Source organism: Hyposmocoma kahamanoa, unplaced genomic scaffold (assembly GCF_003589595.1).
Source record: "Hyposmocoma kahamanoa isolate Upper Pololo Valley unplaced genomic scaffold, ASM358959v1 81, whole genome shotgun sequence".
Taxonomy (NCBI): Eukaryota; Metazoa; Arthropoda; class Insecta; order Lepidoptera; family Cosmopterigidae; genus Hyposmocoma; species Hyposmocoma kahamanoa.
In genome coordinates, this window is record NW_020654080.1 from 10,529,264 (window position 1) to 10,555,164 (window position 25,901).

Genomic DNA, 25,901 nt, shown 5'->3' on the forward strand with positions numbered 1-25,901 from the left:
ATAAAGTAGAATAGATGTAGATATGTAATACTACGAGCTATGGTCTCATTCATAGTGCCATTTGCAACGACGTTTCGAGTTAGGTGGATTTCGAATTTTATTTCGTAACTTTATGTGTAGCGTATAGTCCTGTAGGACAATAAAATGTAACCGAATGCAGTGTAAAGTAGTGACGATGAGTATGAGTGGTTGAGGGCCGAGCGGCTCGGTGTGCAGTTGGCGCGCCCGGCCTAAACGGGGCCGACCGGAAGCAGCTGGCTGTAACTGCGTTCCGTCCACGAATCTTGTTCACTCGGCCCTTGTACATAGTTTGAGAGAGTTTAATTCTGAATGATATTAATATTTTTAATACACTTTTTTATGAAACTATTAGCCTTATATTAGGTGTACTATGTCCAATTATAAATGCATCACATAGGTAGCAAGATTTTATTCACATTAACTATGAACTTGTAGGTAAATGTTTATAATGTTGTTTAACTGCGTCTGTACATTTTATGGCTATACAAATGGATATATCAATTACTATTGTTAGATTATATATTATAGGGTTGTCTATCTGATAGGTGAATAATATATAACAAATAAATATAAAATATATTTACATGAAATAATAATGAAAATATCTGTGCAAAAGTATCTAATCGATTATATTATATTATGAGATTTTATGTACTGGATATTTTTAAATATATTTATACACATAACACCAAGTCATGACGGCGCCTTCCTATAATATTTATAAGAACTGATAATTAAAAATAGTTAGGTATAAATAATTGTTGATCACGTTTCTGAGATTTATCATCAATAAATTTTTAAATTAAATTATTGATTACTTATAAGCAATATTACTATAATAATTATGTTATTTTATTGGACGGCTTTCTTCTATTTTGTATGTACCTGAATTCTTGAAATGTGGCCATATTAATTTTATATCACGAACGCAGAATACGATTGAATTTTTACTAGTATTGACACTTGTTTTATTAATAAACTATGTAATAAAATAAAGTGCATAATAAAAAATACGTGTTGTTTCCATTTTCATATTTAAATCCAACTTCTGGTGATCCAGCTTGAAGAAAAGACAATGAAAGGTCAAAAGTGCCCGGAACAATTGAACTTTTTATAATATGTAAATGGTGGAAGTAGGAGATATAATTAGGATCATAGCAAGTGGAAGTCCACACCTACTACTATGCTATATTCAGTATCATGTCATTAAATGTCATTAAAATCAGCAAAGGAAAAGTAATGTCTATGGGCACGTAAAATAATAGAAAACTAGAGTGACAAAGAATAAACAACAAATAAAATTGTTTCTCATAAGGACGATCTTTATTTTACATGTTAGGTAAAAATCTTACAACTACTTACTCACATCATTATAACTTAAGGAGAGTGAAAAATATCACAAAAATAGAATTTATGGAAACTTGAAATACTTTTTTAGCAAAAAACTATAAAACATGAAATGAATTAGTCAGTCACCAAAATAAATAAATCTATGTTATACATATACTACTCAAGACAATAAACATTGCACTATTCTGTCTGATTTCAGAGTCAGAGTTTGCAAGATTTTGTAAATAAATTAAACCGTATAAACAAAAAGTATGTGAAAGGAGAATCGTCAAAGGAGATTAGAAAACTTTGAATGTTACTTAATAAACTCTTAACTAACGTAGCTTCATTAACTTTTTAAAGAAATAACAATAAATACAAAAGAATTATCACTCTTATCTCTAGTTCACGAAGTGTCAAGTTCAACAATAATCACAACAACAACATTGCTTCTTCGATCATTTCTTTCACGTTAGTTCACTTAGAGGCGTGTGTATTAGTTTGCACGCGGCGAAGCTCGACGGTTTTTAAATCGACCAACTTATTTTGAATGGAAATAAAAGAATTTCTAGCAACTAACAGTTACTTTTATTGACATATTTCAGATAAGTTGGTATTCCCGTATATGTACTCTATGGTCGGTATTAACCAAAGATATCGATGTACGTTTACGTTTTTGTCACGAAGATATGCATTCAACAGATTTAGTTAAAAAATGGCATTATTGACAAAATCTTTGAATCCACGTAATTGCGCTATTATGGAATTGCAATTGGTCTTAATTTCTGCCATTTATTTCCATCTGGATGTTATAATTTTCCTATCTATTATTATAAATTATTGTTCTAAATTTAAGGCAACAATTTCTTGTTTCTATGCCTATTTTTATTTAAGTAGATCCACGGGAGAAAGTCTCTGCTTTTCTGGTTTTTTTTTCATGTCTCGGCGAACGATAGTAGATGCATTCTTAGGTCAGTTCATTTTGGTAAGTATGAAATAATTTTAAGATACATTGTGTGTAGTAGACTTTGTTTTCTACTATATTCCATACCTTTATTAAAGTTCTTGTATATATTTAAATGTTGCAGTGTAGAGACGTCCCGTTGCTTACCGTCTAACCGTGTAATGTCTTGTTTGTTTATATGTATGTATGGCATACATTGGCGCACACTTGCGTACGAGTTCTTCATCTTATATTCAGAATTCATGATGACAATGCAAAGGGGCTTCTTTGATAGTTAATTTTTTCGACTAGGTGCTTAATGTTCTTCTAATATATTAAACTATGTCGTTGCAAATACTAAACTCGAGGTGCCAAAGGTGAATTCTTAAAGCTGCGTTTTGTCGTTATTTTTGTGTATAGAAAGAATTGTCTTTTATATCTTATATTTTCATAAGATCGTCGTTTCATATTTGCATTGTTTATCAAGCGATATTTATTTAATTTTACAACAATTTCTTTTATATAACAAGATATTTCGACGATGTTTTAAAGCTTGGACTCAGTACAAAATAAATGCAACTTCCTTTTGGCTTTTAGAATCGCTACAGAGCAGGTCTATGTGCCCTTCTCCGTCTTCTAGAAGGTATTACAATTGTAGGATCTCTGAGTGCTTTTAGCTGTAAGTGTAATCGTTGTCGACAGAATTCGTAAAATTCTATTTCTCTGGTGAAGTTGCTTCTGACGATTTGTTTCACTGCTTCTGACACTGGCGGCTTGAAGTTGTTGCGGTTGATACGATTGAAGGTGTTTTGGGCCTCTGGAAAAGAAGTGAGAAGGGTAAAAAATTAGCATGTTTAATTTTAAAGTTTTGGCTCGACGCCTACCATTTTAAATAGCAATTATTTCTAAGCGAAGAATACATTCGTGACGAAAGGAGACGATTCGTGAATGATAGCACTTTGAAACAATAAAGTTTCGATCAATAGTGGACTATAAACTGTAAGCTTATGAACCTTTTTTACCATTCTCCTCAAGTACGGTACATAGGGACTACGTACTATAGATAAATAACTTACCCCAATAGAGCTGTGAGGCACCATCGAAGAACCTTGGTATGTAACGCTCGAAAGCTAACAGAGTGGAGTTCATATCTTCGAGTACACCAACTACTGCATATTGTTGTTCTACTACACGTTTAGCTCGCTGTAATGCTTCGAAGCTGTTGAACGGGCTGTGGACAGTAAACATTAAATGTTACAGAGCAATTATGTAGCGAAAGATTTTTGCTTCTATGTTTGTATCAGGCGAAACAAGTAAGGTTTGGAATTATTATTGCCCTTTTCGTGTGAGACTTTGGCATTATTTTTGAATGGCTTAGATTAACAGAACTTCATGTACACAAGACGAAGTAAATTGATCTACTATGTGCAAATTTAGCCTATTTAGCCTATTTAGCCTATTTTTCCAATATGCAAAAATAACTCTAATAACGTGGATGTTTCATAGAAAATTGTGAGGCTTGCTGGTTCATTCCATAGCTCAGTTGAGAGAGCGGCTAGCCTCAGTCTGGCAAACAGTCGCCGGTTCGAATCCAGCCGGATCGAAGGATTTTTTCATTGCGTTTATTCTATCTTTGTACCAATAATAATGCTTTTAGCTATTTCTTAACCGACTTTAAAAAATGAAGGAGGTTCTGGAGGTTCGTCTGTTTGTTTTTTTTATGTATGTTACGATATAACTCTGCCATTTGTGAACCGATATTGATGATTCTTTTTTTATGGGAAAGAGGGTACCTCAGAAGTGGTCCCATTTAAATTTGAAGAAAATATTCCACCTCTAAGGTTGGTAAAGTAGGGGATGAATGACTTTTGAGGTCGGTATTTTTAACCATAGGTTAGGTTAGTTTGGCTTTATGTATTTTTATTTTATATATTGGCGGCTGTCAACCGGCAATCGTCTTACGTGCATATTTTGGGTCAACACACTTTTCGCAAAAAACGACTGCCCCAGTAAGTCAAGATACAGAAATGTATTACTCACATGCACTCAGGCTCGTGTCCGCAGAAGAAGAGTGTCTGTCGTCGATGATCGCCGATACTTTCGCGGAACTCGCCCTCGATGTAGCGGCACTCGCGATCGCCGCTCAGTACACACGTCTCGAAGTCCTGCAATGCAAAATAAAACAATAAAAAATTAGACTATATCACAGACGTTGTTCTGATCCCAAAGTAAGTAACTAAAGCACTTGTGTTACGGAAACAATGACTGTACTACTACACTGTACACCCAGACCAGAGACGATGTAGAAAAGTTAGTTTTTCTACAATGACTTAAGTTTAGTTAAGTTGAGTATGAAGTTAGTTTTTTCTAAAATTCACGATTTTTTGCTTTGAATCGATTTTTCGTATCGTATTGAATTATATGCCTCTAAATCGATCCACAGATTGCAGCGTATCGTTGTGAATAGATTTTATAAAAATCGGAAATCATTTAAAAATTTGTGTTTGTAATAAATCATCATCAACCCTTTCCTTTCAGACGAAGGTTTAGGCTATAGTACGCCACGCTAATCCAATGCGGCCTGGGGACTTCACACGTTTTCCGAGGGTTGTGAACCTTCTTCAACATGTAGGCTTCACCACTATGTTTTGTTTTCACCGAAACGCTCATAATAAATTTCAAATTAAATTTCGCACATAAATTCCGAGAAACTCAGAGGTTTCCCCCGGATTCCCGGATTCGAACCCACGACCCTCTGCTTGAGAGGCAGTAGGTGAAACCATAAGGCTACCACGGCTTTTTAATAAATAAAATAACTTTTTTATATTATATGATTTAATTGCCAGAATAATAAATAAATATTTTTTTACTTTTTAAGCCTGTCCGGCCTCTGCCGGTTACGATTTTCATATAGAGTGCTGTCAGTGAAAACAGACTGGTGGCACAGAAGTAGGTAACAACAATCGCCAAATATCATACATTCATGTTGCCAAACTACTTTTCTTGCAGACCAATATAAAATAGGAATAGTCTTATGATTCAGTAGGGGTTCAGAAAGATACAGTTTGGTTTAAATTCTGAGTACGATCTAGATGATTCGATTCGTCTCATGTTGAGTCCATCTTCATAAAAACTGAATCATACTATACATCCTTATCAGTGACCAGGTCAAACAATTAACAACATACATATAGAATGTAAAACAGTAAGAATGAAATTTATTTAATAGACGGGTACTAATTCAGTGACTTTCTAAAAATCTTTAACAAAGACACTTAAGTTGGATCTTATTATGAATCCTAAATTTGAGATGAATTTATTCATACGAGTATAAATCCCAAAAATCCTTTTAGTTACCTAACGAGAATAATAAATCAGAAAATTGCCTCATCATTTTAATAATAATAATAATAATCGTTTATTTTTGTACAGGCACTGTCTACCAATTTATGTTATTAATTTTAATCCCTGATTTATTAATTGCGTCTATGAAGTAATTGTCTTACGCAATCGTTGTTTTAAATTCTACTTATACATAGTAAGTTTTACCTTACGTACTCTTTTACCTTTTAGGTGTGTAGACAACTTTCTAATTCCTTATTTGTGTATGGAATTAGAACATCTTAGGTATATTCAGATTTGCAAATGATTTATGAATTTTCTATTCAAGTATTGTACGATATTGCAAATTGTATAATAAGTATCATATGCAGAGTTATCCCAAGAAATTTGTATACACGTGATAAAAAACCTATATTAACTATCACCTCACAAATTTCAACGGCTTGCTTCAAACTGAGTAGCACCGGAGCCTATCATACGCTCAATACTGTTTCAAAGTAGATTGCATCGAGTTAATCACCAATGAAGATGTTTCAAGATACCGCTCTAATTATTACCTATTTATTTACTCCAAAACAAAATTGTAGTAATTATGCTTACACGTGTGTGGCCCCTCAGGAAAATATAATACATGGGTGCAATACCCGTTAATCTGTTTAGCTTGTTTTTGCACCTGATAATTAATATGTTAAATTTTTTTTGATCCCAAAACTAATTTATTTTTTCCCCGCTAACAAGCGAAAAACTGATGGGTCTTCGGTCCTGGCCGAGTGTAATCTATCTATACGTTCGTCAAGAACTCATTTAACAATAGACAGACGATTAACAAGAAAACATGCGCACACGTTTGATGCCGATACCATTAATTTTCATAATAAGTTGGTGTGAGCTGTCGGTAAAAGCCTGGAGGCACTAATAACATCATCGACATGCACTGTTACTCGGTTACTCTTTTTACAGAGCTCAAAAGAAGAGCACAATGCAAAACCAATTTTTCATCGCGGCATTCTTTCAACCGACCATTACAATAAGTAGCAAACAACGGGTCTAACGTTATTGCTCCAGTATTCTAGATCGAGTGATTCATTAAAATTTTTTTTGTTGAAAACCAAACACGGGGATGCTGCACGTCTGCGTCTGACGTTAATTTGCTATTTAAAAGTCCAAGTTTGATCGCGATCGCGGTTATAATCTTGATTATTGATTTCTTGATGGCTACGTCAGTCGTACAATCGCGGGTCGTGACCGAGTGATCTGTACTTTTGACTGAACGCAGCCATTTAACGGGACGCGACAGGAAACATTTATTAACAAAAACTAAAAATTTACTGTCATTCATGTTTAACATTCGTGATGTTCATGGTATTTAATTTCTCCATTATTAAGTTAACTATTACGTCACGACGTGGCTACTGGATTTTTTATTGATATTGGTATCGATTGTGTTAAATTTTTTGTTTGTAATTGAAGGCAAAGGTAATAATTTTAGTGGCAGTAGAGCTCCTTGTGAAAGAGTTTGTCCAGGGAAGTACTGCCACCTTATTTATTTCTGCCACCAAGCAGTAATGTCAGCATTACTGTGTTCCGGCTTTGAAGGGTAAGAGTGCTGGCGAAATTACAGGCACATGGGACTTGTCAACTTGTGTTTCAGGGTGATGGGCGCTGTGGCAATGCCCCTAAGATCTTTGCGATTTAAAGCTCTGAGTGGCACTGCAACTGTTATGGACAGGCGTGTGAGCTTACCATCAGGCGCACGACTTATCCGTCCCGTCACTTGATATTTGATATTACTTATATTATGACGTTTTGGTAATCTTTCTAAATTATATCTTTATAATAATTTGTAGATTTTAATGTGAAAACAAAGAATGTGATAACGAAAAAAATTATAGAAGTACGTAGAGACTAAATGTAAATGAAATATGGTGCTCTATATAAGTAGTAAAAAAATAATAACGTTTTTTACTGATATCGTTTCAGTGAATTCCATTGAGAACATGGCAAAAATTCTTTTTCAAAGTCACATTAGTAGCTGGAAATTGGTTATTTCTAATAAAATCCGACTGTAAGCTGCCTTGAGTTGAAACTGGTAACAAATCGGAATAATACTGGCAATGTAGCCGGCGGTTTGAGTGGCAACACAGCCCAGTGGCATTGAATTCTATTTTTTCGGTTCACAGTTGTCAGCCATACTGCGATATTTTTAAACATATTTAATAGAACAATGCGTGATTTAAACGGCCACACTTTGTCGGAAAGATAGAAAAAAAAACACGGTCATGTTTATGACTTCCATACGGTTCCTTTGAAATCGTAACTTTGACTTTTTTCCTACATTGAGCGCAAAAGGATGCAAATGCAAGCTTTGCCTTCACGGCGTGAAGTTAATACGGCACAGACGTGACTGCTGTGGGATACATCAGTAAATTTGACGTAGTGACACGATGTGACGACTAATCGGCTAAAGGCTTCATCTTGGAACTAAAAATCGTGATGTAATCACGTCACGGCAAAAAAACAAGATATTTTTTTCTCAAACAAGGTAAAACGTTTAGTTATAGTCTTTTTCTGAAATAGAAAAAGAAATCAACGTTTTACAGTATCTACTTCTTAGAATTGTAGTTGTTTAGAAACTATTTTGGAGATATTTGTTTCATTTCATTTCGAATACGATATTATGATTTTTGTTGGTGAAATTGACTTTTGAATGACGAACTCGAGGAAGAAAAGAAAAAAAGAAAAAATGGTACATCACTAAAAGCATGTTTGGTTACGGTGTACACATCATAATAAAGACTATACAGGTTTTAATATTATTGTAATGAATCATGTGATGTTTTACTACCACGATATTAATTTATTTTTGTGAAATTACTAGTTTGTAATAAAGATCGAACACAAACAGTATTCGAACCTGCGTCTGTTATGCCAATCTAGGGCAAATGTTCTACCTAAGCTGTTCGAATTAAGCTACAGATCAGTACAGTCAGATTGAAGGAATTTTACTTTGTGTTCGATCTTTGTATTAATAATATATACAGGTCATTTATCAGTGGACGAGGTCACCGCTTGTTACCATTCACTCATTTTCGTTACATTTCATTCAATATTCTAGTAAAGGACTTAAGTTCTGTCATACCTTTTTCAACCAGGCGGGGTCAGGCAGCGGCAAGTCTGGGAAGGCTCTCTTCCTCTCGACATAGTACCAGGGCGCTCGGACATAATAGTACCAAGAGATCACTCGTTCGATTGGGTCGCGGACCACGTTCACGTAGATTGGATTGGGGTAACCATATCTGAAATAGACATCTTGGTGCAATGACTGCTACAGACAATAATACGTATCAACCGGTCTGAAACTTGGGAATTTCCTGTGCTACAAATATTAGTGACGAAATTAAAAAAAAATGTTTATTGAAATTAATTAAGAAAAATTGGAAACCAGTCTAAAATTCGAGCCTTTCTTCATCTGTTATAGGCTCAATTTATAATATCGTTACAAAAATTCGCCATTCCGTTCCGCCGTAATATAAATTGAGCCTTAGAATCGTAATAGCTAATACATTATACCGACTTATATTACAGTGAGTATTATGTACATTATATATTATGTTTTTTGTTAGAAACAACTCATACGACTTTAATATCACCCATTTGAGAATTCTCAGTACCTAATATAAGTAAAAAGTGGATGAAAACCGGCCACGAGATTAAAATGCACGCTTAAGACAGAAACAAACGTTAGAGAAAAAGACTATCCGCCTTTTCAGAGACTCATAATACAAGGTAAGGTCTGTCAAAATGGTAATCAATATTCTCTGCCTACACGAATAAAAATTCAAAGGCTAGAGTGTATATATATGTATTTAATAAACAGTTAATCATAGTAATATTATATATATAATAAAAAAAATTATGATTAGTAGCAAATATCTCTAAGGCCATTTTCCTGCTGCATTTTATCAATCAACCAATAGCATCACGTGATATGAAAATGCAATGCATCTTAATTAAAATAACTAAAATAAAAATTATATGATTTTATTAAAAACACAGCTCTTTCCGTTAAGCTTTCATAGAGATAATAGACCTTACTGTCATTGGTTACTTGCATATTTTTAACTTATACGCTCCACTAACAGGTGTGAAATTACACAATGTCGTAAATATTACTCGAATAGGTAGTAAACCAGATTGTTGTCTTTAACTCTAAATATTATAATTAAATAGTAATGCCACACTTTGTACGTGTTTAAAAGTCCGTAAAACACCTGTTAAGTACATACTAATAAGAACGAGAACGCTACCGGCGATTCACGAATAGACCCATAACTATATCGTGTCTTAATTATGATCGAGTTGCTTTTTTATGACCCCAAGCGACGAGGCGAACAAGTCTGGTGGTGAGCTACACGCCTGTCCGTAACAGTTGCAGTACCACTCAGAACTTTAAATCACAAAGATCTTAGGTGCACTGTCATTACGCCCATCACCCTGAGACATAAGTTGACAAGTCGCAAGTGCCTCAAATTTCATCAGCACCCGGCATTTATTCGACACGAATGTCATCGCGCTCATTCCTCGCGGCCGCCGAGCGGAGTCCGAGGCGGCCGCCGCGCGATCGCAAATGCGCGGTCATGGCAAAATACGCTCTATTAGTTTAGCATTTACGTTTTAATTTAAATGAGCGTCCCGAGCACGCAGGCGAGGCTGGCTTGAATTTGGTCTAAGCAGCGGCAGCCGCGCGGTTGCATTATTTAGAGGAATTTAATGTTGTCGCTAGTAAATAGAATTCAGATTCGCCATTAATTAAGTTATTAGTAAGTATAAGTTTATTTAGGTATATTTATATATACATATACTTACATAGGTATAATATATCATTATTCATTAAATATTTTATAAATTACTGTGTGTCTTTATTTAATTTTTTTATTTTGTATTTTTTTTAATTTATACAATTCATTTTTTTATATTTTTATTTTTATATTTGTAAAATTGGAACACTACGTCTCACGCTCCGATTAGCTTTCCTCTAACTCTAAGGTTGTCTGGAAGAGATCGCTCTTAGCGATAAGACCGCCTTTGCCCACATTAGTTTTAAGTTGTTTATGTACTATTCTTGTTCTTGTGTGTAAGCAATAAAGTATTTATCTATCTATCTATCTAATATACATGAAGGCGTGGTAACTGGGCGAAAACTTTCGCCTCATTTAACTGGGTGCTTACCCTTCAAAACCGGAATGCAGTAATGCTCACATTGCAGCTTGTCATGAGAAATAGGTAAGGTGACAGTACTTCCCTTGACGAACACTTTCACAAGAAGCTCTACTGCTTTTTCCTTTTCGCTGAGTGGAGTATCTAATGAAAACTTATTAAAACATTACTGCATGATCACGAGCATGTAGAGCTTGACACTTAACATTTAAATTCAACGCTATGCCGCTTACAACAAGAACGTTCCAAAATAAGTTTCAAGTTTGATGTGCTTCTTTTGAATGTAATAAAATAATTAAGACCATAAGTCAAAAGTGCTTTTATCACATGAAAATAATAAAATAATACGAAATATGTACATACACCAAATTACGTATAATATGTGAAATTTTATAACTCTCCTTTCCTATATAAGCATAAAAAGTTGCAACTATTTAGTTCGTACAGTCTTAAAACCTCTCTCCTGAAAAGTTGTAGTTTTGCAGATGTAGCTTTGTTACACCAACGTTGCGATATGATTGCAAAAGGTTCGATGTCTTTGTGTTTTTCACACGTCTCAATAAATGTATAACCTAAAAAATGTCATTGATGTCCCATACTTATGACGTGCGAGTTTAAACACGTTTGTTTATGAGCTGCAAATACTGAAATAATGGAACAGCTGTTGTATCGCAGCTACTACTTTTTTAAATTCAAGCGCATAACGAGTATGCAATAATGCGTCGCTTTGCGCCTTGGATATTTTAAAGTAACGCCATAATTTCGTAGCAACTTTGACAGACAACTGTGGCAACGGTGAATTCACTAGAGTTCTAGTCTGACACCGTTAATACAATATGAAGGTGTAAAAGTTTTGATGAATTGCGGTTTTCATCAATTTTGGCAGAAATATTCCCTACACAAGATGGATTGGTGTCGTTTAGCCAAATCGTTGATACGTTGTCAACAAAGCAGATTCTCGCTTTTAAAATTCTTATTATTAGTTACAGTAAAGACAATGGCGCAATTCGCTATGATTGCACGTGCCTGTTTGTATAATTACTTTTTATAGCCAATCGTTTATTGTTGTGATGGGAAATGGGTTTTGCGTCTATTGAACAAGGATGTTAAGATTTCATTTCTTCGATGTCAACATTTTATATTTTAATACATCGATTTGTTTTTTTATTCCATTACCATTAGCGTTCTAATGTTTCAAATCTTAAATAGGCAATAGGTAGTGCATTCATTTGCATGTGACGATATTTTCAATATTTTCCGGAAAGAAGTTCCGGAAAAGTCGATTCCCATCCGACACGGATGTTAGCAATACCTTAATATTTCCCTATAATTACGTTGACTTTATATTCAAAAAAGGATGATGTTTTGAAAAGTTTTTTTATAATACCGAGTGACGGGACGATCAAGTCGCCTGAAGAAGTCGCAAGAAGCCTGGTGGTAAGCGACATGCCTATCCATGACAGTTACAGTGTAACACAAGCTTTAAATCGTAAAGATTTTAGGGGCACTGCTACTGCGCCCGTCACCCTGAGACCTAAGTTAACAAGTCCCATGTGTCTGTAAGTACATATATGTAAGTATAAGTCGAAGAAAATACCTATAATAATATTTAATAGCCTATTGTGTCCCACTGCTGCGCATAGGCAACTCCAGGCCAGATATATAATAATGTGCATTCAAATCATCACGCCGTCTCCTTCTTGAACTGTCTCATCGTCTTTGGCCGTTTTCTCGTCCACCCTCCATCGTCCATCGTTTTGGCATCCATCAAGTGGCTGTGTGGGCGGGAGAAAATTGTTTCCAGCCCATTTCAGTTTCACAGTACTTTTTCCAATATCGTCTAAGCGCGTCATCAAGCGCATGTGTACGTTTGTGTGTAATTTTGCTATAGTTCAGTCCAATATAAGTAACGCTTACGTCATTAAATAAACACCTACATTATACATTTTTTTTTTGACATGGTACAAGATTGTGTACATGATAATTATCCTACACCTTAAGGTACTTGACGTGTGTTTTACTAGGAAAAACCGATAAAATTAAGTTAGGGTCAAATTACGGAATTACCTCATAAATCTTTGAATGTATCTGTGTAAGCAGAATTCGAAGTTGTGTTATGAGCCCATACTACCTCAGCTCGAATTCTATTTTTTCCCGTACTAATACGGTTCATTTTGCTTGGGTCAAGCGGCAGGTACACATGGCTTTATTTCGGAAATTACAGCCATTTGAAAAATGTATTATAGTATACGTGTTCTATTTAGTTCAGTTCATATAAAAAAAGATTGGTATATTTCTTAATGTTTAATTTAATTTTTATATAATAACGCACACACTCAACATAGCCCTGCCCTAGGGAAACCCCGTGTCGCGGGTGCCATGGACACACACATAGACAAACACAAATTACACCCAAACTCACGAGAGAAATAAATGTAGGCCATACAAATATTTCTCCCGGCCCGGGAATCCTGGGACCTCTGCGTGACCGGGATGGTAACCGTTCGACCACGGAGGCAATTAATGTACATGTAAAGTAATTATTGAATACAGCGGTTTTCTTGTAAAATTTCGATGTTTGTGTTTTATTTCTATCGTGAAAATGTTTAGGAATCGTATTTTCACACCGTATAGTAATCAGTGTGTATCCTCAATTTTATTATATATTATTTTACAAAGCGATTGATTCAATACTTTCATTCTTATGCGGAATCAAAGCCATTTGAGGTTGTATAGACGCTTAACACCCATCGAGAATTAAAATCAACCTCAAAAAAATGCATCATTGTAATTAGATACAATTATAAAATTACCTATCTGCATACACGGGTGGTCTGAGGGTTAACTATACGCAGAAGGCACTCGGCGCCCTGCGCGTTCAATGTAATAACGGTTTCAGGATGCTGTTGGGACAACCGCGACACTGTAGCGCATCGTCGATGTTTACTCAAGCGAGAGTAAATATCTTTTTTGCTGTGTTGCGAAAAAAGAAGGCGTCACTACTCTCTAGATTGCGTTCTAGTCGTAACAGCATCCTGAAAACGTTTACGGCTAAGTTACATGCGCCGATGCTTCGTAATTTCATCCAGGTTCTGGTGAAGTGATCGGGTAGTCGGCGTTAAGAGCGTAACAATGTGTGTTTACTTTTAACAAGTGGGTCTTAGATGTCAAATAAATTATTTATTTATTATTATTATAACAACTTCCATGTATATTGTACATATATATATATATATATATATATATATATATATATGTGTGTGTGTGTGTGTGTGTAAGGAAATTGCATTGGCATCCCCAGTGACTGAAAGGTTCGCACTAATTTCCGCCGTATAAATTTATTCCGTTATATAATGTCCGTGCAATTTTGAATTCTATAACCAGTTGGTTATTTGATAAAGAACTATGTATGATATAAAAAAGTTTTTCTGTATGACGTTATGTCTTGTCGTCTTTCTGAACATTAAAACCTTTGATTACGTCGGCTCGTTTTACAACTGGACCTATGATAATGATAAACATAACGAAATAAATAATAATACCCCTTGTTCACAAAGATTTATAGAGTACAAAAGATAGAGCTAGCTAGCGATCGTATGGGGTTTATTGGCCATTCGACCAATTTAAAAGATAAAGTTTATTATTTAATTGGAGTTTTGTTCTAGAAAGTACCGTTTTTACTTACAGTGATTGGCAGTTGTTTTATTTTTACTTTTTGTTTACATGTTGCGTAATTGCAGACTATTTGTTTCGTTTTGGATAGGTATTGTATTATGAATATTTACGTTTATAAATGTCTCAGGCAGTTTTTTTCTAAGATTGATTAGAGGTCTCATCATCAGCCCATTCTTACATCTCACTGTTCGGCACGGGTCTCTTTTCGGGCGAGGCGTTTAAGCCATAGTCCACCACTCTGACTTCACACATTTTTCGAGGTAAAACCCCTCATCACGATATTATAAAATTACAGTACAAATTTTACAATGTATCTTGAGAAAAATAATACTCATATCTCTTACCGGGTAAAATTAGTATAGCAGACATGCTTGATGTAGGAAGAAGGTTGATCGTAAGCTGATACCATAGCTGCTAGCCCCTGTTGGTCTGCCGGTGAAAGTCGTATTGTTTCAACCCTCTGCACGTTGTCGCGATTGAATCCTATAACATGTAATGTGGAGAATTTTTATTTTTATTTTACTTAATGGGTAGCCTATACTATTATACAAACAACAAACAAAATATTGTATACAAAATATCATGAATAAACTTATTTCTTGAAACAGCTAGTGTATGTTGACAGTGATGACAAGTCATCGAGTACATTATAACCTTAAATAGACACGAAATAAGGGCCATCCATCCCTGGCAGCTCATCAGGCAAATGGGCCTTATAGCACTTTTAAATATCAACTCTCATTTGCGCTGAAATCACAAATTAGAAAGCTGAAACAAACTGCTCCAACAACTGACCTGTGTGTACGTCTCCGTATATTCCAAAAATATTCTGTATAACAATGGGGGCTATACCATTCGGTGGTGTGGGAAAAACAGCAAAACGTCGAATTACATATTATATTAATCGGTAATTAAATATTTAATATGTAATTTTGCAATTTTCGGCCATTATAGCAAAGTTCAAGGTAAACTGGTCGATTTGAAGTGAAACAATTGACGACACCCGGCAATTGTTTCGAATGCGGGCTGGCCAATAGGAGCGCAGTTGTTACAGTAATAATTTGGCAGAATAATAACATAAAATGAATGACATTTCGTCTCCATTTCTGGTTATATACTCGATGTGGTAAGTATAAAACCTGCCTTTACAGAAAGGTGTTTTGTCACATTTTAATGCTCCAAAATTATAACTATATTATGATTCGCGTAAGCTGACTAAAACGTTTCTTTAAAATTTTAGGGACTTAAGTGTTTTTATTACTTAACATTTGGGAAAATATTTAGGAACACAATTGAGGCTACCAGTGCAAAGGTGGTGTAACCTATATTTCATTTATTTCTACAATCTTACTTTAAACGATACTAAAGTACATAATTACATTACATTTAGATGCTATTTTCATGTATAAAAAATACAACAATATCATTTAAAATAATATTGTAGAGAAAAAATAAATGTGTGTTGCACTACATTTCCGCTAATAGCCTCAATTAAATTTTATTTAAAAAAATCATTACTTAAAAATAAAACATTATTTAAAAAAATCGTGACCTCCTACAACATTTTTGTGCTGAAATGAATATGTATTAAGAGAAAAAATTATAATGGCAAAAAGGCATTTTTATATAACATTAATATTCATCGTAGCCAAAACGTTATAACTTGTAAAACTCATGTTGGTACACGCACACTCGCAATACTAAATGGGTAACTTTGTACTACTGTTAAGCAATCTAATATTTGACTTGACTCTATTCAAGTCACATTGAACGGTGTGAAGTAAAAGAGCCAACTTACCAAACCTATTCCTAATAGATAGTCTACGCAGAAGTTCCATGAGAGTTTGACTACCGACTTTCGGTACTCGGTTGAAAAACAATAGCTCCGAGTCAGTCCGGGCCGTATTGTTTAACTCCCATGCTTTTGGAAGTAAGACTTCATCCAGTGCGTTTTGTTGGAATTCTTCTTCATCCACTTCAGACTGCGTTGCTAAGATCCGCTCTGGTTTCCTGCGCTCCTAAGGAAACAAGACAGTTTTTGTTATAAACAGAGATAACACTTAAGATTTAACTCAGTCCTATTCCACTCACGGCAAAACCCTTTCAAAATGTTGGTTCCACTAGTAGATCCCGTGGGATTTTCAAGTACTTATATCCCCACTTAGATTTTAGTTAACGTAGAGCTCCCTGTGAAATAGTTCGTCTAGGGAAGTACTGCCACCTTACCTATTTCTGCCGCCAAGCCATAATGTGAGCAGTACTGCGTTCTAGTTGAGAAGGATAAGGGATGGTGGAGAAATTACAGGCACAATGGACTTGTGAACTTATATCTCCGAGTGACGGGCGCAGTGGCAGTGCCCCTCAGATCTTTGTGATTGAAAGATATGAGTGTCATGCAACTGTTATGGATAGGCGTGTCGCTTACCACCAGGCCGACGACTTGTTCTCCTCCTCCTATCCTTGGTATCATAAAAATAAACATGGTAGAACCAACGATCTTAGTGTAAAAGAATAATTTTTTGTCCCCATAGGCCTACCAGTCAGAGACTCTCTCACTTGTCAACACAACCTGTTTTCAGCATTTTAATGTAAGCGAAAGCCACTTGCAAAACAAGATGGATACGTTAAAGGCTTCTTACATTCTACTCATACCAATCAGTTATAAACAAAAAGTCTTTCGTATACTAATATGTAATCCCGTTACGTACAGTACCCGCTACAATGTCAATTTGTAATTTTATGTAATTTTCGTGACATTGCGTCTATAGAAATGCTCATTTGTGGTCTTACAACTACTGGGATGTGAGATTCGTACCTATATCGTATAATAGAGGTATAATAAAGTTACGTACGTCAAAGTGCTTTTATCGCTCTACATGAAACAATCTATGTATACGTGAAATTTTATCACTTTTCTATTTAAGCATACAAAAGTTACCAACTTATTTCGTTCGCAGAATCTGGAAACCACTCTCTTGAAAAGCTGTCATTTTGCAGATGTGGTTTTATTGCATCAAGGCTGCGATATAAGGTGCCAACTAATTAAATGCATATAATTTTAGGTTCGTATTCCAAAACTCTAATCAATGCTCAAGTCGGGACTTAAGTATGATTTCTAGTGCTTTAAATCATACTCAAGTCTTGACTTGAGCATTGAGTAGAGTTCTGGAATACGACCCTTAGAGTCGTCAGTTTGCATCAGTAGAATAAATTTCAATAATAAATTAAAAAGACTTTTTATGTATTTTTAAATTTTGTTTGCCCACTCTGTCCAAATATATATATAATCGCCTTCATTTAGAAAGAAATTAAGAAATACCGTGACTTTCGAATTCTTTTTATTTTAACAGTCACAGGTAAATGGTGTCAAAAGATAACATGGAAGAGGTTTACTCACTAAGTAGTAAAAAAATTGTTCGTTTTTAACATACTATTATATTTATTATATATTTATATATATTATTTCAGTTAACTTACTTCAAGATAATTTTAACGAGCTAGAGTCATTACAATTACTTCCAATTAGTTTTAAAGTTTTTAGCACTCCGCGTTCCATATACCATAGTCTGTTCGTAATTTCCAATAATGTTAGAGTAAAAATTTTGTATGTACTTTATTTCTTATCTTATAAATTTGTATATTTTTCAAAGTATCGAAGTATAAAATAACTCATACCCATCAACTAAAATATAAATAAATAAAAAAACTACGTATACGGAAGGAAAATAAACTTCTGTCTTGTCTTTTATTGTGTATTTTTGTGATATAAGCGCCTGCTTGATGGTCTTATTTCCTTAATCTAAGCCCCATTTAATATGTACGTGCAGTTATACGCTGTGTGACTCAGGTAGTAGAAAAAGAGCTATAAAAGTATAACTGCAACTAACACGCATTGTATAAAATTATATCTTTCAATCAGTTACACTAAATTACACACGGTATTGAAAATAAAAAGATTGTATTTCAATTACGCGATCGGTCGAGATAAAAAAGTATTGTTTGAACAGAGAGTGAATTTCTAAATTGTAAGTAACCTCTCATCAACGTTTTGAGGTATACTGTAACACAAAAGAATGAAAGCTTTACTAATCATACCATTTTATAACAGCCAATGTGTGTGCTAATATTTAAGTATCGAATTCGACTTACCGATGTTGCTACTGCAAGACTATTTTACTAGTTTAGTGAGTTTGGGTGTAATTTGTTTTTATCTATGTGTATGGTTGACGCAGGGTTTCCCTAATGCGGGGCTATGTTGAGTGTATGCGTGGTTTATTTATTTATTATTTTCTCATCAGGGTAGGTAGAGACACAACCTTCCACTTGCTACGATCCTGACATCATCATCAACAGGCATCCGTACTTTCATACGTGCTCGTCTATTAAGGGTACTCTTGACATGACCGTTCTTTATGATATATGTACATAATACCCGTATAAATAATAAAATATTTTAGAAGAAATACTTACTGCGCCAGTGTTTCTCCTAAGCACCTCGAGTGCTTCTTTGTACTCTTGCTCTGAAGCGTACGCATGCTCAGTGCGATCTGTTGGGATTTCTGAAACAAAAGCATATCAAAATTAAGAAAATGTCGACAGAATCGAACTTTCTGCTGTGTTAAGCCCCACCGACGACGCTGCTGTATCTGTCATAGGACTTGTTTGTGCCGTGACTAGGTATCATAAAAAAAATCTTCAATACTTTATATATTTTAAGGTGAAGTGTCATGTAGTCTTGTTTTTATACAAAAGTGTTTGCACATTTGGTTACAGATCCTAAGGATGATTTTCCATTTCCCGTTGATAGTCGCAAGACTTTCCAGACTAGATGAAGCGCTATGGACCTAATGGCCTTTTGTACCCCGATAAACACTTGCAATCCTGTCATTTGCAAATCGAAAATTAAGAAAGCTTTTGAAAAAAGAAAACTCTAGAACGTAGATCTTCTTTTGTTTTTACATACACAATTGCTTGGGTACTGCTTCTCGTTCTAATTTTGAACGAATCAAATTCTCTTTGCAGGTTATAAAACTTCATTTCACAAAAAATAATTGACACATATGATTACAGGTCAATGACTCCAGAATAAAAGAGCAAACCTCAATAAAAGCGGTCAGTGGTCACTATGAAGGCATTTAATTCGACGAAATTCAGACTAATTTGACGGTCAGTTTTCACGGTTGAGCGAAGTTTTTGTCCCACGTTCTGAGCCTGAGAGCAGTGCTTTCAGGTCATCGAACTTCAGTCCTGCCGTTTGGTTACCGGTAAGCAATAGAACCTCTCCATATCTCTTTTGTTGAAGAAGAGAAACCGAGGGATAAAGGCAGAATACGTGAGCTAAGTAACAATAATTCTTTATTGGAAAGCCGGCTTCTCCTCAATCCTGATTTTGCGATGGCGAACAGTGGACTATTAAAGACCGACGTAGTAGAGTAGCCCAGGATGCGCCAGACTTTCGGGAAACGAATGGTACGCGTCGTGTGAGCAGGCTCCTTTCGTGCATACCGTATTGCCAATTTTAACTTAATTATTGTTGTTTTAGGAAAAAACCTCCGACAGAAAACAGTTTATTTAGAAAATCCATTGTGTATGAAAAGCACAAATAACAAGATCCTGAGGCGCACGTCCAAACCGAATTTGGTAAGCACTCAATTTCAAAATATTTTTATTTGATAGGTAAACAAATGTACCTTCAAATTCTTATTTTAGTTTGACTGTATTGCTCATTTGGAAGTAATTAAGAAGTAACATGGCTACAAGGTGGCTTTTTGTTTTATTCACCGACTTTAAAAAAGGAGGATTCTGAATTCGACTGTAGTACTAACTCCATGGCCTAACGGTTACCATGCCGGACTGCCACGCAGAGGTCCCGGGTTCGATTCCCGTGCCGGGAGAAATATTTGTATGGCCTACATTTATTTCTCTCGTGAGTTTCGATGTAATTTGTGATTGTCAATGTGTGTGTCCATGGCATCCGCGATACAGGGTTTCCCTATGGGTTTTCCGAAGTGCGGGGCTATGAATGTGGTGTGTGTGTATTTTGTTTTTATTTGTATGTTACGCGATTACTCTGACATTTGTGAACCGACTTCGATGATTCTTTTTTGTTTAAAAGACAATACCTCAGTTGTAGTCCCAATTTCACCGCTGCGGGTGGCAAATTAAGGGATGAATCTAGTTTATTGGATTTCACCCCCTTTCCGTTAACAGATTTAAATAAAATTTTGCAAATAAATGTAATTCCACGAACTTTGAGGTCGGTCTTTTTCTTATAAAAAAGTTATAATTATATAAAACGAAATGGCTTTCCTACGACTATTGCGTAGGAGTCGTGTCGCATCGCAGGTCAGTAAACACATAAACACTTTTATCAAAGCTCATGAACGTACCTAATGGAAATTAATTGTCAAAAATTATTTGTAATAGCAACAATTCACATGTAAATTGATATTTACCTTTGCGCTTCCATGAAATTTGTTTTACTCCTAAGTATTCGTAATAACCTAGGCATTAGAAAATAGAATAGATACAAAACAAATTTGTGTAAAGCACGAAATGGCACAAATAAATCACGTCGACTAGTTCCGCACGACGTGACCTCGCCAAGGGAAATTGTCTTACGCGAATCGGTAATACTGGTCGCCGTACATGACATAACTGTCCAATGTTATCAAATAAGCTCTATCAGCGTCATATTCAACACGTACGCTTAGAGAGTGATTTTTAAAAATGCCTAGGCAAACTTTGGAAAAAACGAAGAATCATTGTCGTAAATTTTTACTACTTTGTTCAAAACCGTTTTACCATTATTGCATTATTTACGTATCGTTAGTAACCATGATGTACAGATTTTTTCAGGAAAATGATCATATTATGCAAATTTAACTTACCAATAAGAAAAGCGAATATTTTTATCTGAATCTCATTTATTTGCTTTTTCAAGCAAACCAACGTTTCGGTACCTTTGCAGGTCTCAGGCCATAGCTGAGGGTTTGTTTAGCAAAACAAGTATTACCCAATTTAGATCCGACAAAATAGTTTCATTTCCTATATGTAACTATCGCGAAAGCCTAAGATCTCGACTTATCAAGTTTTTTCATATCTATGTATTAGACAGACCAATGGCTTGATCTCAAACCAGGGAATTTCATGTACTATGACTACTAGAGTCTTTGAATAATACTTAATGCTTGAAAAAAAATTGGGTGTTGAATAAAAAGACAACCTATATATATATCACTAGAAATTTACGGCATCTTTTAAGGAAACCCAAAGAAAGGACGTTGAACCCCATAAACCCATTAAGTCAAATGTAGTGATTTTGATCTCACGCATTGTTTACGTAAGATATTTTTTAAACAGTTAAGACTAAGTGTGTTCTAAATGTACCCACTGATAAAATAATGAAAACTACACAATAGGTAATTAGGTAAAAAAAAAGGTATAGTCAAGAGCACATCAAGCTAGATACTTTGAACTTGGACCGTTCGTATCACAAGAGACGTAGAGTTGAACTTAAACCTTAAGTGTCAAGTATGACGTGACTTTATTGAAGTTGCTGCAAAAATAAATAATGATTTAGAACCATCCATTGCAAAGAATGATTGCACTCTTCACATTTATAGAAATGGTTGAAATTTTACACTAAAGAGAAAAAAACAATAAATATCTTGTAAAGACATCATAATAATTAAAACACAATAAATAAAACGTAATTGGTCGAAAAAGAAATTGTAAGTGGTTTTTGAACCGGTTTTTATGGAGGTATATTCACAACTTTGTTCAACTTTTGGCCCATTTCTTGTTGAAAGTCGCTAACTTTCTAAACGAGATGGTTGCCTTTGATTATACACACTATGGAATATTGTGGACCTAATGGCCTTTTGTGTCCCGATACACCCTAAGTGGCGCGCGCACACAGATACCGCAGAAGCTAAAAAAGATAGAATATACCGATCGATAGAGCGTGTGCTGTTAAACTATCAAGATTAGATTGTTTAGCAGTTAGGGTTAACAATAGACACAGTAACATAAAATGCGGCTCTTTTGTAAACCAGACTTTGTTAATTATGACGACATTCATTACCACATAGTTGAGGAAATTCAAGATCTTTGTCTTAGATTGTATACTAGACGACGCGCTGACGCATAATACAAGTCAAAATTGTTTATTGAAAAAGGAACTTTGCGTGCTTTATGTTGCGTTTTACGTCGAAAACTGAATGCTCGTATTCTTTAACATGTCGCCTGTAACTTTGGACTATTATTTTTGGATCAAAATTCGTGTATACTAGTTTTTATTTTTCAAACTAACCAACGTTTTGGGCTTTACAGGTCCCATGGCCATGACTAGTTCTTATGGTCAGTACAATTCCATTTCCAATTTTGACAGTTTTTAAATGGGTCTGTCGCAAACTCTTTGCTTTTTTATCTTCTTTTTGCTATGTTTTTGTTTTGTATTATTGTATATATGTTTTGATTATCAGTAGTGTGTCACGCATTACATTTGTTATTGAGTTTCGATCCAGTATTTGTGCTTCTCTCAGCTTTTCCTCATGCAGTCCATATCGTCCACTTCAGGGTCCTTTAATTCAACTTAAAAAGAAAATCTAAAATGGAGTTAATTAAAATGGAAGTAAATTAAATTTATAAGCATCGTTTAACTTGAGTTTAATATTTATTAGAAGCAGTTAATTTTCTACCTTCGCATAAAATTAATAAAATAAATAACACAAGCGCAACTACTGTCACAGATTCCATTACATTCCATTTTCATAGTTCCATTACTTATTAATTTATTGTGGGAGAAAATAAAGAAATATATTATTATTTTTATCACACATACTACCATTGAAAATACATCCGACGCGTGTTTCGCCTGTCTACGAGGCATTATTTTCTCTTCTTTAACTGTCTCCGTGAGTGAAGGGCTACCATACTGGTCTGCCACGCAGAGGTCACGGGTTCGATTCCCGGGCAAATTTGTATGACTTAGATTTATTCATCTTTCGAGTTTGGGTGCAATTTGTGCCAGTAATTTCACTCAAGTTAATGTAAGGCGCTTTAAAGCGCCCACGGCGGCCAAAGTATTAATTGGTTTATGTGTGCCTGTCCATACGGACAAGCTTACATAAATAATCTGTTAAGACAGCTACTTCTCATTACAATACCCTAAGGACTGTATCTTTTGAACCGTACCTAGGCCATCTGTTGCCTGCAACTCCAAGACCTTCACCAGCACAACCCGCCTAGATAAGCCAGTCAGGTCAATTAACACTGCGCTCTCTGACAATGTAGTCCAATAAAAACTATGGTATCTATATTAACCAACTAAAGCAATTTCCAAATATATGGCACTATATTTATGCCAACCTGCCCCTGTAAATTAGTTGGTTTATTACAATTGTTTAATTACACTAACTAAACTGTCTTCGTGACTGAACGGTAACCATGTTGGTCTGCCACGCAGAGGTCACGGGTTCGATTCCCGGGTCGGGAGAAATATTTGTATGGCCTAGATTTATTTCTCTCTTCAGTTTGGTGTAATTTGTGATTGTTTATGTGTTTCCATGGCACCCGCGACACAGGGTTTCCCTAGGGCGGGGCTATGAGTGTGTGCGTTATTTATTTATTCTATATTAAAGGAGTTACTTTTAAAGACGTCATATGTTACTGTGTGCGCATAAGTAAAACACCATAGGTAATTAGAAACAGTAAGCTACTTCACTTGTTCCAAGTACTTATTGCTCTGAAATTGCTCGATAGATTGTGTAATAGAAGCAAGAAAAGAAGTATAATAAAAACTACTAGTTATTTGCCATTAGAGCGCTCTAATAAGATGGAGAAGTGACGGTACAAAAACTACACACATCTTCATTTGAGGCCGTAACGGTGACTTAATAAATAACATCTTCGTCGTATATGTATAACAATGATATCGATGAAAAAACATGCCGTGTGCAAGAACAGCGTGTGTTTTAAGGGTTCCGTACGTGTTATATGCACCAATTGATCAAAATTTTATACTCCTTCAAATCGTTTCAATTTGACTTAAAAATCATCTCATCTGCTGCACAAAGACATTAGTTTCCAGTATTTAATGGATACCCTTAGTGTAATAAAGCAGCATGTTCTTTCTAGCTTGCGTTAGGTCGGAGAACAAAAAGTAACGAGAAGTGACACTCTCCACCTCTCCGTAGCTTTAAATAGCGCACCGCGCCCCGCACACTGACGGTCACATTGACTGAACAGCAACAAGGCCGTCAGCGAGCCGTTTTCACTCTTAAAAAAGCTTGTCTGAGACTCATTCAGTTATTGTTTTCTTCATTTATTTAGACAAAGTAATATATAATACAGATTTATTGTATCAATTTAATGAGCCATAAGTTAGTGAGCTAATAGACAAGAGTCGAATTTTTAATTTGTATTGCCAATAATATCTAGTGAATATACCTCATTATTAACTAGGATAAACTTGGACACCAATTTCAAATACCTTGGTTACCTTATTTAAAAGTACCTGTCCAAAACATAAAATTTTAAGTGCTTTTGTGTGCATAAAATTTTAAGTGCGCATGACTTGTTCGTCTCTTCACTCAGTATCATAAAAAAAAATCTGCAAAATGACAACTTTCAGAAGACAGATTCTAGGAACGATTTCATATATACATGATTTCGATGCCATATTTTTTCAACCGTGATTATTCAGGAGAATGCAAAACTTTATATTTATTTTAAATTTCTTATCAAGGGGATTAATTTGGATACAGTACTTTAAGAATAAGTAAAAGCTAGTGTGTGAAAGAAAAGGAATGTGATGTGAAATTAGCCTACAAAATTTGTATATTCAATCCATTTTCTGCATTTCAGTAACTTTGTGCTTTAAGATACGAGTTTGAGAAAGTAAAGCGAAGATTTATTTCGTGTAGTTCGTTTATTTTCACATATCATGCGGAGGCAAGAATGTCATGTGACGGGAAGAGTGCTAGGTATGAATGTGGAGGGATATAAGGGGAAAGGAAGGACAAAGAAAAGATGGATGGATTATGTGAAAGATGACATGGATAAGAACGACGAAAAAGAGAATGAAGAAGAGAGAGAGAAGGGAGAATGGAAGAAAAATACATGTTGTGCCGACCCCACCTAGCGTGGGATAAGGACAGGAAGAAGAAGAAAAGTTCGTACATTTTTACGACTTTCATGTGATAAAAGCACTTTTGACGTATGACCCATACGGTCTTATTATGCCGAGGGCACGTTTTATTTACTTTATTTTCTATAATATCTCTAACAATATAAAAGATTTGGTTTTAAGCATAGTAATACGTATATTAACGAATATTCAACGCTTTTAAATCAAACATATTTTATTATT

The 25,901-nt window shown here is 35.1% G+C and overlaps 1 protein-coding gene across 3 annotated transcripts in view; it reads right to left on the reverse strand.

The window, feature by feature from the left end:
• Nucleotides 1-1,411: 1,411 nt before the first annotated feature.
• LOC113234122 (heparan sulfate 2-O-sulfotransferase pipe) overlaps nucleotides 1,412-25,901 on the reverse strand; it is a 129,084-nt gene continuing 104,594 nt past the window's right edge. For 2 of the 3 annotated variants that reach the window (XM_026469382.1, XM_026469381.1), the window contains 7 exons: nucleotides 18,998-19,086; nucleotides 16,326-16,545; nucleotides 14,872-15,010; nucleotides 8,775-8,931; nucleotides 4,334-4,458; nucleotides 3,370-3,524; nucleotides 1,412-3,110 (listed from right to left, as the gene is read on the reverse strand). In XM_026469382.1, coding sequence (XP_026325167.1) covers nucleotides 2,896-3,110; nucleotides 3,370-3,524; nucleotides 4,334-4,458; nucleotides 8,775-8,931; nucleotides 14,872-15,010; nucleotides 16,326-16,545; nucleotides 18,998-19,086 — 1,100 coding nt within the window. In that variant the 3' untranslated portion in view covers nucleotides 1,412-2,895. The remainder of the gene's footprint in view (nucleotides 3,111-3,369; nucleotides 3,525-4,333; nucleotides 4,459-8,774; nucleotides 8,932-14,871; nucleotides 15,011-16,325; nucleotides 16,546-18,997; nucleotides 19,087-25,901) is intronic. The other variant, XM_026469383.1, reaches the window with a different exon arrangement.